The sequence below is a fragment of the Malaclemys terrapin genome, chromosome 10 (assembly GCF_027887155.1).
Source record: "Malaclemys terrapin pileata isolate rMalTer1 chromosome 10, rMalTer1.hap1, whole genome shotgun sequence".
In the NCBI taxonomy this organism is placed as follows: domain Eukaryota; kingdom Metazoa; phylum Chordata; order Testudines; family Emydidae; genus Malaclemys; species Malaclemys terrapin.
In genome coordinates, this window is record NC_071514.1 from 76,711,861 (window position 1) to 76,731,317 (window position 19,457).

Consider the following 19,457-nt stretch of genomic DNA (forward strand, 5'->3'; position numbering starts at 1 on the left):
CACTTCAGCGCCATGAAAACTCCCTTCCCCGTTCAGAGATGATGATGACAAACTAACCAGCCCCTGAATTCTGCCAGCCCCAGACCATTTCTTTACTGTAATGCTCCAGGCATTGATTTCTTCAGGCTGCTTCTTGCAATCAGCAAGGGGCACCAAGCAGAAGGACTTTGATTTGGAGACACCTCACTTGGAAAAATGTTAGTTTGCAAGTGTTGAATCTATCTAGGTACTTACATGGTCCCTACTACTGTAGTATCTGAGCACTTCACAGTCTCTAGTAGACTTATCCTTACAACACACCTGCGGGCAGGGGAGTACCATTCTTCCTGTTTTTCAGATGGGAAACTGAGGCATTGAGACACTAAGTGACTTGCCAAGAAAGCAGAGAATTGAATCCTGGATTGCCCTGTAAGGGAATCTGGAGGCATCATCCTTGCTAGGGAAGGCAAAGGGACTGTTGGGACAGCTGCTGGCTGGAGTGGAGTGCAGGAGATATGCAAGTATAAGGAACAGCCCCACTTGTTAGTTTTGGAGTATGTCCCCTATGAATGCCAAAAAAAGGTGCATAATAGAGAGATGAATGTAATGTGCTGGGGAGCCCCTTCCACGTGCCGGACCAGGACCCTAGACCAACAAAAGATGAGGTTCCCTCTGACAGTGTCCATCCCAGATTTTATACTGAGCCCAGTGCATGCTGGGACAGAATTTTGGCTGTGTATTCACTGTTACAAGAACACTCATATACTGCAATCATGATACTTTACCATTGAATCCAAAGGCTTGATTTAAGGATTTAACTAATAACCCAGATCGTGGTTACAGGGCGAGCTGCACTTTAGACCCTTTTTAGTGCACCTCTTTAGTGACAGGTTGTGGTACCTTCACCTCTCTCTGGATAGAGCCATGTGGTCCTAGACTGGGTCTTAGGGCTGCAGTCACCCTGTTTACCAACCATGATAAGGTGACAGACCCAACTGTGTTTGGCACCTGTATGCCCTTTCCTCAGGGAGCCTGTGACAGCAGCTGATTAAAGTGTCTCAAACAGTTTCTTCAATACAAAATATGATTTATTACCCACCGGTATATAGCATTCAGAGCATAGGGATAAAACAACAAAGGGCCTATTCACCTGGGTCAGACCTAACTTTTATTCTTACCTTGCAAGCTTTGGGTAAGTTCCATTCAGCCCAGCCCTCTGCTCCTGGGAGAGATGGGGGTTCTCTGCGTGTTTCTCTCTGTTAGCGACTCATCTCCAGCCACTGCTGCCTGCTCACCCCACTTCCTCTCTAGACAGGGGTCTTTAATGGTTTGGTGTCCCCTGGATCGTAGGCTCAGGCCTGGGAAAAATTAACTTGCAAGTCTGGTTGGAACCAGGCAGGTGAGCACTTCCTAATTAATAGCTCCCCCATTGTTTCCTTAAGGGTCCTGGGTATTCCTTAAGCTATGGCCGTACCATATCTTTGTCATTGTTTCATTTCCTGTTTGTTTCCTCCCAACAGCCTCCTTTGCTTTAATTCCATGCAGTCAGGAGGCTAATATCAAATGGGAAAACTGAGGTGCGGATGATATTCCTAAAAAGATAATATGGAGAACTTCCTCCTTCTCCACCATATGGGACATAAGAAAATGTAGGAGGCCACAGTCAGTCTGTGGCATTGCGGTTCCCATTGATTTAATTTTAGAGTATGTCAAGTGTCTGGGTGGTGGACTTGCTACCAGAGCAAAAGAGCTTTGAAGGAGAAACACAAAGCTGACCCCCTGTGCTGCTGGCTTTGCATTTAACCTGCCTGATATTTCCATCTCTGGGGAGGGGCAGGGGTTAGTTAAGTAAAATATGAGCAAACAGAACTCTCCCCCCTTTGTGGAGAACTCTCTTCTTGCCCTGCTCTGGATTATTCCAAGGATGGGGCAGGCCCTCTGAGATTCTTGAGGGGTAAGTGATGGTGAATCATAAGACAGGGTCAGATCCTGATAGGGTGACCAGATGTCCCGATTTTATAGGGACAGTCCCGATTTTGGGGTCTTTTTCTTATATAGGCTCCTATTACCCCCAACCCCCGTCCCGATTTTTCACACATGCTGTCTGGTCACCCTAGATCCTGACCTCTGCTAAGGCTGCTTTGTGCCCCCAGAATAGCAACTTTAAACCAGGCAGCTGGGGATTCCTGAGGCTGCTCTAACTTATGCCAGGGGTTCGACTGGTTCTTAGCTGTCCCAAATTCAGGGGAGTAGAAAGATGGCTGACAGTGATGTATGCTTCCTCCGCTGTCCTCATCTGCAGCCTGGGGTGCTCTGGCACAGCTGAGGATCTGGGCCTGCAGCTGGAGACCAGCCATGGGGGCAAATCAAAGCGGTGAAGACTGAAGGAAATCCATGTAAATGACAAACTTCTGGGGCAGGATCATGGGCCCAATTCTGATCTCATTCACGCCCACATAACATCTTTGGCTTCCAAAGGAGTCACTCCTGATTTACAGCAGTGTAAGTGGGACCAGAATATTAAATGTCTCTGCTCATGGCTATGCACATCAGGGACTCAACATATACACACGTATTATTATTAATAATAATTACTAATACTTGTGAGGAATAAATAATAAACAATACATTGATGAGCAATGATGGAGAATTGGGGAAGAGGATGGAGAAAGGGAATAGAGGTGCAGATGATGGAGGAGAAGCCGAGGGGTTGGAGGGAATGGGTGAGAGTTGCGGGAGCAGTGAAGGAAAATGGGGTGAAGGGAGGAAAGCGGGGGAGGGCACCCCTGCAGCATCTCCAGCAGCACTCACTTGTTTTGGCAATGAATGAAAGAGCTTTCCCCAGTCTCTGCTGTGTCAGCGTTAATATACAGTTATTGCAGCAGGCAAGGAGACAGTTCATGTCCCATGGAACCCATAAAGTTCTGCTTTTAATAGAGTTACACCAGGTCTGAATTCAGCCCCCCATGTCTTTATGAATAGGAGTTAGAGACAACCAGTGTCTCTGGAATAAGATTACTGTGAAAGCTTTGTGTCTCCTCAGTGATTCACTGGCAGAAAATACATCCCCGGGTGCTGAAGGCTTTGAGACAGAACTGAGAGCACAGGACTGCTGGCAGAGGAAGAGACAGTAGGACCGTCCAGGCACCACAGAGCAACCGTCTGTGATTTCCTGCAGCAGCAAAGAGATTCAGATAAAGTTACTTTAAACCCACCCACCTTGCAGCATATTTGCCCATATTGATTCAAATGGCAGAATTGCAGCCAGTCTGGCAAAGCTTAGAATAGGGTGAGGTCCTGTAGGGTAAACAGTGGAGCTGGGGTGTATTAACAACATTGTTAATGGAAAATGAGTCAATGCCCTTAACCTATTTCACTGTCTGTTTCCTGTGGAAACAGTTAGTAGTTATACTGCTTGGATAATTAGATTTCTCCTTTCACAAAGCCCACATGTCCTGGGTAGTTGCTATGTGATGTGATGGGAGGTTAGTAACTAGGTTCCAGGGACCAGCAATGAGTTTAGCTCAAATAAGAAGAACCCCAAACCTCAAGCTGAACCTCTGAGCCTTTCACCTTTCACTAAATGCAGCACCAAGATCCAAGTGTGGGTGTGTTTTCAGTGATTACCTGGAGTCATCTTTTAATCAAGAAGCCAAAATGCATCCTGTGCTACTGTTCTTATGGCCCAGGGCGAAAGCCTTCATGTGTTTGGACTCAGCAAGGCCCACTGGCCTTAGGAACGAGGAAGGCCAACTCAGCTTCCCAGCAATGCCATCCTCTGGTCATCGTTAGCCTGTCCTACTGCTCCCAGAGTGAGGGATTCAGCAGAGGCAAACAAGGACGGATGGGGATAAAGAGAAACAAAGACTATGAAACCATGATGACTGTTGGCTGCATCTTCGTTTTCCTTCCAGAGCTCTTTAAACTGGGCCCGTTTGCTCCTGGGACTATCTGATGATTATTAGATAGTTACGACATTTCCTTTGGACTTCTTGGGGCTTTCCTAGGAAAAGATTTAGTATCTTTAAAATGCACTTTCCCAGACTATCCAGCCCCCGCTGATCAATGTATACAGAGAAATATGTTTGCTAATCTACACACCATGAGCAAGACCTTTAGCTTTGGCTGCTTGCAGGGAATTTATCTGTGTTCGGTAAACAAAGATGTGTCTCTTGGTATTCCTCACAGGGCCTGAAGCATTAATGGCATTTAGACGCCTGTCAGGTTGTCAGGCATTAGAAACAAGGATATTGCAGGACTCCAAGGGGATCTGGTCTGCTATAAATAGCTGTGTCTTATCAGAGAGCAGGGAGGAAAAAAGCCACCTTCCCAAATGCTGCGGTTGTGCCTCAGTGAGCTAGCGTGCGTCACACAGACACGGCTGAATGACCCAGACCTGTTGAGGGACAGAATGTCTCATGGGACACAGAGGCTTTCCCTCTTACATCACTGATTCAAATCTGCCCTGGGGTGATAGTGAATGAAAATCATTACTATTTAGCAGTTGTTGGGTAGATTGAGTAAAATAAATTGGTGTTCTCTGTAGTAAACAGGTGTGCATGTCCCAGAAACAAGCCATGATAACTGATAGGCCTCTGGGTAGTTTCAGCAGAGAGGTCAAGGACTGAATGGGTATGGAGCAGGAAGGAGATTCCATTACCAGTAATGATGATAAGAAGCAAGGAGAGATTGCTCTGTGGAAAGACCGAGGCTGTAGTTGATGATGTTCTCTCTTATTCCTCTCCTCTCAAGGGAGACAAAGTAGTGAATAGTACAGAGAAGTTAAACTGGACACTCCTATTTTTACACAGGAACAAGAGGATGTTCAATAAAAATTGAAAGTGATAGAAATATTTTTAGGTAGGCATGGTTGGCCTGTGGCACTCATTGCCACAAGATATCACTGAGGACAAGAGCTTTGTAGGAGTCATGAAAGGGTTAGAAATGTTTATCGATAATGACAACACCCACAGTTTCATTCAATAGGATTCTAAAGAATTTGTTAAGGGATACGTAAAGCCTCATGTTTCAGGGCACAAATAAACCCAATAAATGATGGGGTCAGGAAGAAACTTCTCCCATGGGAAGGTTATACCATAATTGTTCACTGCAGAGTCCTTGTACCATTGTCTGCATCATCCACTACTGGCCATTCTCAAAGATGGATACTGGACCAGATGGATCTGATATGGCAACGCCTATATTCCCCTCATTTCCCTAGACATAGATCCTTCAGAACAAGATTGAGTACATTTATCAAGGCAACATAAGGGAAGTTTTGCAGTGCTGTGCTGCACCTGGTCTGTGGGGAGAGGATTTCAATTTATAGGGCCTGATCCAAAGCCCACTGACGTCAATGGGTTTTGGATTAGGCCCCTACTGCTCCTCAGCCTGGCATCTTTCACCAACACTGACATATGCTTTGAAAGGAAAAATAAAATCATTACAAATGTTCCCCTGAAGGGTACTAAAAGGCCAGCTTTTTATGTACCCGGCAACAGGCGCTGTCCACGTCCCATGAGTTATCACCTGCAGAAATGCAAATGGCATTTTCACACTGAGCACAGCGGTCAGGAGACATTTATCACTCACTGTAAAAATGCTTAATTGTGATTTTGTGCCCGTTTAACACAAAGAAGGGAAAACAGACTCTGGATGCAACTGTCTGTTAGGAGACAATCCTTTGTTTTCCAGGCATATCATTAGTAACATGAAATGTTATTTAATGATCATTAAAAAGGTGGAAATCCTGCTGGGACAGATGGCTATTTCGGTCTGGCTGTCTCTGAACTCTCAAAGCAAAAGGCTCCCTGGGAGGCAGTGGGATGTTACTTGAATCGTATGTTCCCCCAGAACACTGAGTTCCCTGCTCTCTAATAAGATGGCTTCTAGTCTTCCAAAGTTTAGGTTTCACAGTATGTGAAATCCTTTGCCACAAAGGCTGCTTCCTTCATTTTGCTGCTCACTGACACAACACCCCTACTCTCCCAAGCGCTGCTGAGTGAGTAAGCAGAGAACAGAGCATTATGGTAGCACCAGGAGGCTTCAGCCAGCTTTGGGGCCCCATTGTGGTAGGCACTGTGCAGACACAGGGCCGGCGCAACCCATTAGGCGACCTAGGCAGTCGCCTAGGGCGCTACAATTTGAGGGGCGGCGACCGTGGAGGTATTTCGGCGGCGGTCTCTGTGGGGGGCGGCATTTTGGGGCGGGACCTTCCGCCGCCTAGGGTGGCAGAAAAGCTGGCGGCGCTCCTGTGCAGACATATAGTAAGAGGTGGTCCTGAACTTTCATCCCAATCTTCTACTTGTATGTTGTATCTTTCTCTCCCATCTTTTACCTGTTGTGTCTATTCAGACTGTCAGATCATTGGAAGAGGCTTGGTCTTTTGTTATGAATATATATCAGTGATTCCGAAACTTTTTCTATTGGTGACCTCTTTCTCACAGCAAACCTCTGACTGTGACTCCCCCTTAGAAATTAAACACGGGGAAGTTAATTTAATTTAATTTTAATGGGAGCTCAGGCCTGTCAGCCCCATGCATGGCCAGGCTCAGGCCTGTCAGCCCCGCAACCCCCGTGTAACCACCTCACGACCCCCTGAGGGGTCACGTCCCCCAGTTTGAGAATCCCTAGCACAGCCGTTCTCAAACTGTGGGTCGGGACATCACCTGGGTCCAAAGCTGAAGACCAAGGGCTTCAGCCCTGGGTGTCAGAGCTCAGGTTCTAGGCCCTCTGCCTGGGACTGAAGCCCTGGGGATTTGACCCTCCCCTGTCTGGGGCAGCGGGGCTCAGGTAGACTCAGGCTTCACTCCCCCCTCTTGGGGTTGTGTGGCAATTTTTCTTGGCAGAAGGGGATCATGGTAGAATGAAGTTTGAGAACCCCTGCATAGCACAATGAAATCACAATTTGGGCCTGGGCCTCTAGGCCAGGGGTGGGTAAACTTTTTGGCCTGAGAGCCGCATCGGGTTTTGTAAATTGTATGGAGGGCCGGTTAGGGGAGGCCCCCACCTCCTATCTGCCCCTCCCAGGACTCCAGCCCCATCCAACTCCCCCTATTCCTTGACGGCCCCTCTGGGACCCCTGCCTCATCCAACTGCCCCATTCCCTGACGGCCCCTCTGGGACCCCTGCCCCATCCACACACCTCTGCTCCCTATCCCCTGAGCGCCCTTGGACTCCCGCCGCCCCATCCAACCCCTCCTCTCATTCCTGACAGCCCCCCGGGACTCTTGCCCCATTCAACCACCCGTTCTCCCTATCCCCTGACTGCCCCCAGAACCCCTGCCCCTGACTGCCTCCTGCCACCCCATCCAACCCCCGCTCCTTCCTGACTGCCCTCCCAGAACCCTGCCCCCATTCAACCCCGTTCCCCCCTGACCACTCCAACCCCTATCCACACCCCCGTCTCCTGACCACCACCCCGAACTCCCCTGCCCTCTATCCAACCCCCCTCTGCTCCCTGCCCCCTTACCGTGCTGCCTGGAGCACTGGTGGCTGGCGACGCTACAGCCACGCCGCCTGCCTGAAGCCAGTCCATGCCGCCACCGCCACCTGCAGCACAGAGCACTGGGTCAGGCTGGGCTCTGCAGTTGCGCTGCCCCAGGAGCTCACAGCCCTGTCGCCCAGAGCATTGCACCAGCGGCGGAGCGAGCTGAGGCTGCGGGGGGAGGGGGGACATCAGGGGAGGGGCCGGGGGCTAGCCTCCCGAGCCAGGAGCTTGGGGGCCAGGCAGGATGGTCCCACAGGCCAGATGTGGCCCACCAGCCATAGTTTGCCCACCTCTGCTCTAGGCACTGTTATAGTACAAATAAACAATCATTACTATTTACTTAGCAAAGACTCCTTTAGAAGTGCTAATAGCACACAGTTTAACCTGCATTTCCCCTTTAGGAAAATAAAAGCACTTTGAATCTCTTCTCCCCAGAGAAATATAACAGGACTACAGATTACGGTTTGGTTCTGATTTTATTGTTATAAAACACCTTTTACTTTTATTTTCACATGCCATTGTCTTTGCTTTGTACAGGTAGAGCGGTGGGCGAGCTGACTTTCTGAGCGTAAAATGTGTTAACAGAAATCCAGTTATATCCAAACCACCAAAAGGAAAATGTTCCCAATCCAAAAGAGCCCATTTTCCTACTGCACTTCTCAGAGGGGCTCTGGGGCCACATTATCGCTTCTGAATTTCCAAATACAGAACTGTAATGGTTATGTCACAGACAACTCACTTCATTAACATTTGTTTGTATGGCAGCTTGGTGTGTTACAGATCAGACAATGATGTCTCAAGTGGCACAGCGTGTGAAATTCTCTGCTAATACTATTTATGTTATATGGTTTCTAGAGTTTCTTTACTGCTTGCAACTACGATTGATGTGATTTGCAGCCAGGAAAGCTTGTTCCATTTGGACTTTATCAGCTCAGGGTAAGCAGTAGCGAGCGGTCAAAGTACAATTGCTAATGTATCAAACCTGCATCTCTGCAGAGATGGAGCTGCAGGAGGAGAACATCTGATTGGAAGTTTATCTATTTAGTGTGAAAGCTTTTAACGCGAGAGAGGATTGTGCATTTCTTGTGTCCAGGTGTCTCTGATAGAGATAATTTGTCCTTTTTGGTAAGTTCATCTCAGTTAAAATAGAAGTAATCTTTTTCTCCGCATTTTTTCTCTTTATCTCTCTTTCCTTCCTCTGTCTTTATTTGGGGGCGGGGGAGGTGGGGAGAGGGCATGTTAGGTTTCTTCTCCCTCTTTAGAATATCAGATTCAGAAAAACCTACTACATGGCCATCAGCGGTAGTCTGATACACCTCTTAGTAAGGATGAATGTATTAATAGGTGTTCTTCCTGAACAAGATTACAGAGAAGTCTTTTCACTAGACATGGTGTTTAGAGACAGAGGCTGGCAGGACATTAGTGAAGTTTCACAGTTGTTCTTAGGGTCAGAGTCCCCCTGACACCTCTTGCCCATTGCTAGGGTGCAGCTGGACTCTTTCCTTGTAGAGTCCATGGAGTTCCTGTAAGAGAGCAACTCAGGCACAGAAGAAGGTGCAGTCCCTTCAGACAGAGAGAAGTTAAAAAGGGAGACCATCCTCTGGTGGTATTTGCTCTTCATTTCTTTGGCTGACCTGTAGAGGTTCCCAACAAAGCAATAGCATATGGGGTTGAGGCTGGAGTTGGTGAGGCCTAGCCACTGAGCAAAAGGTCTGAGCTGCAGGACCCAGGGAGATGCAGTCACATCCTGCAAAGAGTTGGGGATGTTGAAGTCAATCCAGATGTCCATCATGTAGAAGGGCAGCCAGGAGATGGCAAACAGCAGGACCAGGGCCACCACCATCTGGGCCACCTTCTTGCGGATCTTCAGCCTGGAGGCTGGCAGGGATCGGTTCAGTGAGTTGCACTCCTTCAACTGGCTGGTGCAGCTCCACAGCCTTCGCACGGTCAGGAAGCAGATGACCATATTGAATAGCACAGGCAGGCAGTAGAGGGCACAGAAGAGCAGGAAGTTGTAGGCTTGCTTGAGCTTCTCTTGAGGCCATATTTCCCTGCAGATTGGGAACACCAATGGCAGTCCCTCCACTGCCCCAATCTCATCCCTTTTGTTCATGAATATAAGGGGCATGCAGATCCCAGAGGACAGGACCCACACCACCAGGATGGCGCTGAGGATCTTCCTCTGGGTGAAGAAGGACCTCGCATTCAGAGGGTTGTGAACACTGTAATACCTGTTCACACTAATGACCGTGAGGCTGAGCACACTGGCTGAGACAGACACGGCCTGGATGAATGGCACAGCCCTGCACAAGAAGTCCCCGTACACCCAGGCTTTGTATATCAAGTTCCCCATCGTGATGGGCATGCAGACACACACCACCATCAAGTCGCAGATGGCCAGGTTGATAAGGAGGCTCCTGGTGGCACTCAGACTGGGCATCCGACTGCTACGCTTCCTGGTGAGCACTTTGATGGACATGATGTTCCCAACAAATCCCACCACAAAAGAGAGCAGGTACAGGATGGTCAGGCTGATGGTGACAGGCTCCTTTGCAAACAGGAAGAGCATCTTTTCCAGCTCCTCCCAGTCCAGTTCCTGGCTCCCATTCCATACTCCAGGCAGGGACACGTTCTCCCCTTTCAAAAGCTCCTGCAGGCTGAGGTGGCTCTCTGGGAAAGGCAAGGAGGAATTCATTGCTGCTCCCTACAAGCCACACAGAAGCAGCCAGGGAAACACCACCCCTCAGGGGTAGACTGGTGGTCTCTTCCGTCTTTGAAGCTCCTTTGCCACCACTGGACCCTGAGCGGTTCTAGCATGTTTCGATGGACTCATACAAGCCTGGGAAAGAGAGTAAATGAAGAGGGGTCAGAATGTTCTACTGTAAATATTTTCCTTTCTTAATTGTTGCTCAATCATGTGTGGGGAATTGTACATAGTCAGAAATGGATTCCCCGTGAATTTATCAGCTCCATGCATAGGGCGATGCCTTTAAATCCTTAGGAACATAGGAATTGTCAGATTGGCTCAGACCCATAGTCCATTATCCTGCTCTGACAATGGCTGGCACCAGATGCTTCAGAAGAAGGTGTAAGAACCCTGCATGCGATGGAATAACCTGCCACTAAAGGTTTTAGTTCAGCCCCAGTATTCACAGGCTGGCTAATGTCCTCCCCTAGAAAGTGCTTGAGTAAATGCTGGGCAGACACCTCAGACTCTGACCCCTGGACAGCACTGTCATTGCTTGTAGGAGTCTGTGGTTATTTCCAGACATTACATCCCTGGAAAAACGGGTCCTCCCGCATCGCCCAGAGATAGGAGCGGGAAGAAGCCCAGAGCCATGCCTGTTAGTATCAAACTATCCTGTCCCAGATAGAGCCCAGGCTTGTCAGCCCCGCTCGCTGGGGGGGAGATGCCCCTGGAGGGTGGAAAGGCCTCCACCTGCGCTTGTGTCACAGCTGGACTTTCCCCTGGCACCTCAAGTTGTATTTCCGCATGGCCCCAGGTGTGGTGCTGAGCAGACAGCTCCCCTCGCCTGTGTCCAGCAGCCCTGCCCCCTTCTCTGGGCAAGCCCAGCTCCCCATTGCGCACAGCTCAGTCCCCGTCCCCCTGTCCCGGCACTCACCGTGCGCACAGAGCCGGCTGTGAGATGGGAGCGGGGCCGAACGGCGCTGCAGCTGATGGGTTGATGCCCGACGCTGTGCGCAGAGCTCAGCGCGCCTGGCCGCGGAGAGCAGCGAACAGGACCGGTGGGTCCAACTCGGGGAACTCCCGGGAGTGGCCCTGAGAGCTGCTCCCATTGACCCGCAGACCTGGTACACCCCTGCCCGCTCCCCTCGGGCGCACACGCGATCAGACACACTTCACGGCGTGCACACGCGCTCCCCTCTGCGCCCAAACACACAGTGCCGTCTACACACAGACACCCCCCACCTGCACTTACACACACACCCTGCACTCTCTCTCACACACAGACACACACACCCTGCTCTTACACACACACCCTGCACTCTCTCACACAGTCATAGACACACACATCCTGCACTCCCACACACACACACATCCTACACTTTCACACTACACCCCCCATACACATATACACACACACCCTATACTCACACACATACACACACCCTGCACTCTCTCTCTTTCACACACACGCACACACCCTATACACACACACCCTATACACACACACACACACACACACCCTGCACTCACATACACACCTTCACCCCCTGCACTCTCTCACACACACAGACACACTCATACTTCCTTCTCTACACAAACACTCCCCCTACGCAGATCGCTCAACAGCCACACACCCTCAACACACACACACACCCCTGGCTCTGTGCCTGGCTCCCTATTGCCCCCGTCCCTGCGCTGGCTGCCCGGCTGGGAGCTGCTGCTTCCTCCACCCCTGGGGCGTCTCAGGCGCCGAGCAGGAAAGTTTGGGGCTGTCCATGAAAAGCCCCAGCCGGTTGCAGCGGCCCGGCCCCCGGCTCAGCCGGCCGGCTGCCCCCGGGCTTTGCCCCGGCTGGTGGCTGAAGTGACCGGCTGCTGGCGGAGGGGCAGGCGCATCCCCTGGTGCTGAACGGACAGCTCCAAGAGCGGAGCGGCCCAGGACTCGCTCTGCGCCCCGTCTGCCCGGGCTCCGTGCCCGGCTGCGGTGGCCGAGTGAGCCCCGAACCCGGCGGGGCAGCCTGTAACCTGGGCGCCGCTCTGCCTGGCTTGGCTCAGGCGGGCAGCAGCTCGGGCATGTTCCTCGCCGGGCCCCTCGCTCCAGCCAATCCGCTCCTGCGGCTCGCCCCGCCTGGCGGGAGTGGGTTTGCTGATTGTCTCAGCCCGGCTGCCCCGAGCTCTCCCCTCCTGCTCCGCGGGCGGCTCGCCACTGCTGCCCCCTTGCTCCAGCGCCGGGTCTGCTTCGGGGGCTGAGTCCCTGGAACTCCGTCCCGCCGGCCCTGGAGCCAGGGCTTGCCCGCTTGCTGCAAGCCTCTGTCTTTTGTCCCCCTCGGTGTTACTTCACTGGGCTCTGCCCGGGAGCCGCAACCGCTGCCCCATCATGCCCCCTACTCCTACAGCCAGCGCGCCCCTCGGAGCCGGGAGAGACGCTGCGAGAGAAGATTGTTTAGGGCTGGAAACGGTGCTTCGCTTAGCCGGAGCCAGAACAGGGAAGGAAAGGGATCGATTCGCTGCTGGAAACAATTCAGTGGCTTGAAAGAGCTGACAAATGTCTCCAATCAGCGTCCAAAGCAGGACACCGGCTACTTTTGCTCCAGTCCCACTCTTCAATGATTGACTGAGGCTGTGCTCAGTTGAGGTTAAATTCCTCACCCCACCCCGCGCCAAGAGGAAATTCCTTACTTGCTTTACAGTTACAGGGGGGAAAAACAGCCCCCCACTTGAAGCACCTTCTCATGCTGTTTTATTAAAAGCCATTAACTCCAAGCCATCAGGGCCGAACTATGCTCCCTTTTAAGCTAACTGAATTAAGCTTGTTTGGCAGTGGATCTTCGATCAGCAATAAGAGATAAAGAGGTTTAATAACTAGCTAATGGCTCAGAAGCGAATGACAGCCGGGGAGCGTCAGATATGGTTGATTATTTGGGCTCAGCCACAACCCTGCCCCCTGTGGGAGAGACTTGGGAATCTTATTGCTTAATTTTACTGTACAATAGGGTTAATCCTATCTTTATGGTTAATTCCGATCAATAAACAGACATGCAAATAGGCCCTCTAGAAACACTTACCAGAGATGGATGGATGAATCTTGTCCTTGCCTGAACAAAACTTTGAAGACTAAGGGATTGTCTTACCTATTTCTGTACCTATGCAAATGTAGACAAGCCCTAAGACATGGGCCTAAATCATGGAATAAAGTCACTAAAAAGGGTGAGGTCTCCATCAGGGAGTAAAGTTGAAATGATGGCATGGGGGGGGGGTAAGACAATTAAAAACACGGGGGGTGTTAGTCTTTATTCTCTTCCTTTTGCCTCCCCAGAGGAAAAAAGTATGAATTCTCCCTATATGCTGCCCATATGGGAGGAAGAGAAGGCTGGCGAGGATGATAATCCAGTCCTGGTTTTGAGGTTCCCTTTTCACAGGTGGAAGCTGTTTGTCAATGAATTGTAAATGTCCTTGAACTCAGTGGAAAAACCTCCATCTATTTTCATCTATTTATGTGAAGGGAAAGAGAAATATTTCCAGTCTTCCTGCCATGAAATGAAATAAAAATCAGCAATAGAACCTCAAGTCTGAGGGGGAAATGTGATCTGGGTATAAATCTCTTGGCATGCCTTAGAACAGTGTTTGCTCTGGTCATGTCAAAATCCATTTCCTTTCAGTTTCACATACCTGTATTTGTAGGACACCAGAGACAAACAACTTCTACTATTTTCCTCAAAGCGCAAGACACACACAGCCCTCCCGGTGCAATGCACAAATACCCTTTTGGATCCCTGACATCTGCTATCATTTCACACCTAAGCCAAAAGCAAATGGCTACATCACTAAGGCCAGAGCTAAACATTTGAAATGTACATAGCCCCCAGGCCTTGCTCACATATCACATATTTTCCCAAGGTAGACATGTCATTGTACACAACATTAACACTGCAGAGGCAAGTAGACATACAACTCTAACAGGGTGTTAATAAAAGGCCAGGTGAAGAACAAAGAGATGTGCCAGTGCCCCTTAAAAGATGTTATACTTAGATCATGGACTATGTCTGCCTATATTCATACACTAAAAGATTCCAAAAGCCCAAACTAATGAATTTAGTTGTAGTAACCCCCACAGACTCTACTGGCAACCTGCATGGTCCACTGTCAAGAAGCCTGAAAAATCTAAAGTTTAAAATATCAAACAACATTTTAAGATGATCAGTGGTGCAATATAATTAAGGTACTGGCAGTGAATCTAACTTTGTACTGCATTGGCATGATGCACAAGTGCCTAATCATCTCTAACTCATGGATCAGGAGGACACATTACCGCAGGGGGGAGGAATATATAATGGTGAGAGAGGAACAAGGATATTGATAACAAGTTCAGAGTTGCCGAATATCTCAAGATGTGGCATGCAGCCAGAAGGAAGTTGCTAGAGCATCCCAATGAAGCTAACACACTGAGCATCAAATTCTCTCTCTCTCTCCTCTCACACCAGTTGGCCTTCAGTGGAGCTGTTCCTGGTTTACACTGGTATGAAGTCCAAATCAAATATACAGGAGTTCATTCTTCACCTCTGCATATTATGGGTCTGACTATGGTCTCTCAAAGGCATGATTCAGAAGTAACCCCATTAAAGCCAATGGAATTACAGTTGTGCAAGATTGGTGTGAAAGGAGAACCAGGCCAATTCAGCCACTTTGGGGCTTTGCGGCATTTCGGAAGAGCTCATAGTAAGTAGTTCCCTATATAATGTAAACATAATACAAATGTTCAAACCTGAACTGTGCCTTTTGCATCAGCTGCATAAGGGATCCTTGGGTAGGGCAAAGGCAGCATAGCTGGCTCAATGCCACCTTTTCCTGACACCATAGTGTAGGGGTGCTCCAGGGCTGTGTGGTAGAGCGGGAAGTTATGTGGCTGGAATGGGATTTGCTCTGGCAATCCTAAAACCCATTGTAATCAGCATAGGTTAGAGAAGCCTTGAGGCTGCTCTAGTTTATGCCAGTGGCCAAACTGACTCCTAGCTACTTCTAGACTTGGGAGTGCAACAGAGGAGTAGCTCCTTCAGTTCAGCATACAGTTACAGCAAACCACTCAAGTGATGACACCCCACAATTAAACTTTTCTCCTCTCCAAATATAAGGGTATTAAGTGTTATTCTCAGCTGAGTTGAGTTGGAAAATAGACAGTTGGATCCTCTGAATTGATCTGGAAAATAGACAGGATGGTCCTTGCCTGCCTCACAGCGGTGATGTGAGGTTTGGGTAGGGCTTGTCTCACAAACTTGCACCAGTTTAGTTAAATTGTTGCAAACCCCTGAGTGGACATTCTGTAAAATGGTTAAGAAATGGCTTATATTAAGTTAGCCTATGTCAGTAATGAACCGACTTAAAGTTTGTGGGTAAAATCCTGGCTATTTTGAAGTCAATGACAAAATTCCCATGGACTTCAATGGGGCCAGGATTTCACCCTGCATGTAGACAAGCCCTTATTCTATATGGTTCTTATACCACGCTTATCACCATAGTGTCTGAGTGCACTTTGAAGATAAGGACCATATCCCAATCTTGGTTCGAAATTCTATGGGAAGCCAGTGCAGAGAGCGGAGGACAGGCATGGTATGTTCACAGTAGCCTATGTTGCTGACAAGACACACTACAGCATTCTGTACTAGTTGGAGTTTTCTAGGTGCTGACGGCTTCATGGCCATGTCTGTCACATTGCTGTAGTCCAGCTGAGAGGTGACAAAGGTGTGAATAGCTGAGGCCAGGTCATCATCCGCCAGGATGGGATGGAGTTTCCTAGCCAGCCAGAGGTGATAGAGAGTATTACATGCAGATGCTATGTGAAAGTTTAGCATCAGTGAAGAATCTAGGAGAACTTTCAAGCTGCAGACTGAATTGACTAACTGTGGTTGTGTACCTTCCATCAAAGGAGACAGCACCATGGCTGCAAGCTCTTCCAAGTGCTTTCCTTTGCCCATCAGCAGCATCTCTGTCTTGCTTGGGTTCAGCTTTAGCCAGCCGTTCTTCAACCAGGAACTGATCTCATCCAAGCACCAGGCCATCTTGGTGGCAGTGGTGTGGTTGTTTGTGGTAAAGGATAGGTAGAGCTATGTATCACCTGCATATTGCTGGCACTTGAGTCCTTACTGTTTGATCATTCACCTAGTGTTTGCATGTAGATGTTGAAAAGGTCTGGAGAGAGAGTTGGTCCTTGTGGACTCCAGAAGTGGGAGATCTAGTAGTGGAAGGGCAGTTTCCCATCACTAGTGGTTGGGTGCATTCCTCCAGGAAGGACTCAGCTCATTTTAGTGCATTCCCCTGGACCTCTGCCATCTCTCTCAGGCATGACAGAAGAGTCTCATGGTCTAAAGTATTGAATTCTGCAGAGAGATCCAGGAGGCTGAAATTGGATGTGGACCCTCTAACCACTGAGAGGAGGAGATCATCCATCAGTGTCACTAATGCCGTTTCAGTTCCATGCCCTGGCCTGAATCTAGTTCATGCTGCTATTTTCCTTTTACCCTAAGGGCAGGGCCCATGTGCTCTTTTATCTCTGTTAAATACCATACAAATTATTATTATTATTATGGTGAGCCTAAGTCTAACCATGAGTGGGACCCCCTTTGTGCTAAGCACTGTACAAACAGAGGCATAGAAAGTCCCTCCCCCAAAGATCTTACAATGTAAATAGGCAAGACAAACACAGGGTGGAGGAAGAGATAGGACACACAAGCAGAGTGAACAATGGCAGCAACAAAGTAATAGAGACCTCTCTCTCTATGTGTGTATGGACCGATATCTTGCCTTAAGGAGGATGTTACAGTACTTTAAATGTTACCCTCCTCCAAAGTTACCCTGACAGCGTAAGTCCTCTGGAGTCTCAGTACCTCATTACTCAAAAAGCCCATACTAAGTCATAGCCAAGCCATCAAAAAACCAAAGAACCATCGTTCTGGGACCTACTAAACCAGGGTTTGTTGCTCCCTCTGCTGGCTAATCAAACATGATCCATTTCCAGAAATGTTCTGGCGTGATGGATGCTGTTGGTGCACAAGACATTGTGGGCCTGATTCTGCATTCACATCAGTGTTGATCAGGAGTAACTCCACCGAAGGTAATGGATTGACATCAGTGTAAATCTAGCATGAGGTCAGACTCGCATCTGCTATATCATTTAAAGATAATACACCAAAACAGCTAAGTACGTTTCAGATCTATTTAAAAACAAACAAATGGGAAATCAGTGTTTGATAAATGGAAGAGAACAATATTGAGAGACGTTTTTTCAATTTCCTAAGAAGAATTCCTACAAAGAATGACTAATTTTAAGTTTATGAGTGTCCTTTTAAGTACTTTAAACGGACAATATGTCATTTTTTGGATCTATGACTGTGAATTGCCTGGATGCCTGTTTTTATACATACATGTAAGCCAAATTCTGCAGCTGCCACTCTTGTTATCTAGGAGTCTCATGGACTGAGCCGTACAGAAACGCAATGGCTGGAATAAAAAGATAACTATATGGACAGGAATTGGTCTGATTTAGTGTTCATTGATTCAAGACCAAACAACGGGTCGTGTTGCCATTAGTGTGATTGAAAGAGTGATTTTCCCCCAAATAGTTTGTTGTTGGATTGAGCAGGAGGGAAAGCACATAGAAATCTGTGGAGTGATAGAGAAATACTGGGCCAAATTCACCCCTGTAGGACCTCTATTTAAATGAATGGAGTCATATGCAGGGGGAGGGAGGGGATTTGACCCAACCTCATTAAAAAGCGAGCCAGTGAATATAAACAGCAGAGCTGTACTAACTCTGAAACTAGTTGCCAGTAGAAATCAATACTGTACGTATCTAACTTACAGCGCAAATACACAAGCAAGATTGTCAAGTGATCTTGAGCTCATATTCAGCCAGACCCATCTCTCATGAAATTCACCCCATCCGAAAGATCAATATGTTTTATAACATGATGGGCTTTTCAAAGGGGAGCCGTGAATTTCCCACCGCAATGCACTGAGGTGTCTGGGAAAGAAAGGGAAAACTCTCAGGCAAAGCACCAGTCTTGCTGCTACTGCTTGTTTCACTCAGGATTTTTTGGGGCATGGGGCAGGAGGTGAATTTGGTGCTCATGGAAATCAGATGTTGATATTTTTGAGATTCCCCCCTGCTGATAAAGTCAAGGATTTCAAACCTTATGTGCAAGTTTCCAGAGGGGCTGTGATCCTGCAGCTCCTGTTAATTTCAAGGACCCATATATTTCCCCAAAGGGTTGCATTAATCTATATGCCTCTCCTATCCCAGCAGGAAAGCAATAGGCTGTTCTAGCATCTTGCACCTTCTCTCTCTTGGGCTACCACTAAGGTCAGTCTGATGAAATGAAGGTTTGTTTTTCTTTCTCTTTTTAGATGACCAGTGACACGTCCACTCTCTTAGTAAAACACACATTCCTTCATCACCAGGGAGAAATACTTAGAACCTGCCTGAAAATGAAGCCCAAATAAACAAGACCTGGTGAATCACAGCAGTCAGGTGGTTGTGCTTCTCCTCTCAGCTACACTGGTTTCACACTGGTGTAACACTATTAACATCAGTGGCATTACACCTGAATAATGCCAGTACAACTGAGAAGAAGAGCCCAGGATGGTAAAGAGCTACTAGATTATCCAGAGACCATCAATTTCCCAATCACCATGAATCTGTCTACCTAAACACTTCCAGGCTTGCAAAACTCTAACAGACTTCCTCTGTTTACACCCAGAAGCAGGAGCAACTGACTACTAGCTCATCACATGACAAAGGATTTTCAGTTGGATCAGATGACTGCTAATTGGGGGCATCATATGACAAAGGCTTTAAATTTGACAGTGTGGTTTACCCGCTCCCAGCTTCAGGCAAAGGGGGAAATGGAGTGGAAACAGAAAGAGACAGGAGGGAAAGGCAGAGAGAAAAGAGCTATTGGAATAAAAATGTTATTGCCAGTAAAGGGTTTCAGGGAGACTAGAGCAAGTAAAATACAAAGGGAGGGAGTAAGTCTATCGCCCAGGGGACATTTTGACCCTGACTCTATTTGTTTCTGCTTGGATCTGCTGGGGTTTATATGGTTTAGGTTAGCTATAGTTGCTGAAGTAGGGCCATTTTCGTAACAATGTCTGGAGATCAAATGACATGTATTACAAATAAAACCTGATATGTTTTCTATACAAACTCAGCAAATCATGAGGATTCCTGCTCTGCAGCCTTTAGCAGGGTAACAAAGGGAGACGTACCTGGAATCTGAGTACCCAACTTTTGGGTCTGAATATTTCAGCTTT

General features: G+C 48.3%; 1 protein-coding gene and 1 long non-coding RNA gene across 2 annotated transcripts in view; one reads left to right on the forward strand and one right to left on the reverse strand.

Moving 5' to 3' along the window:
- The window catches only part of LOC128844695 (uncharacterized), a 50,085-nt gene extending 30,852 nt beyond the window's left edge, over nt 1-19,233 (forward strand). Inside the window, exons 4-5 of the long non-coding RNA XR_008446522.1 lie at nt 14,636-14,870; nt 18,552-19,233. This is a non-coding gene — a long non-coding RNA (uncharacterized LOC128844695). The remainder of the gene's footprint in view (nt 1-14,635; nt 14,871-18,551) is intronic.
- LOC128844692 (galanin receptor type 1-like) lies at nt 8,233-12,085 on the reverse strand. The gene is made up of 2 exons (XM_054042623.1): nt 11,092-12,085; nt 8,233-10,307 (listed from the first exon to the last, which is right to left on the reverse strand). The coding sequence occupies exon 2, from the start codon at nt 10,161-10,163 to the stop codon at nt 8,832-8,834; it is 1,332 nt and encodes a 443-aa protein (XP_053898598.1). The 5' UTR covers nt 10,164-10,307; nt 11,092-12,085; the 3' UTR covers nt 8,233-8,831.
- Nucleotides 19,234-19,457: the final 224 nt, after the last annotated feature.

Bases quoted from the DNA above. Each gene is read 5' to 3' on its own strand.
- LOC128844692 (XM_054042623.1), bottom strand. From the start codon at position 10,163: ATGAATTCCTCCTTGCCTTTCCCAGAGAGCCACCTCAGCCTGCAGGAG.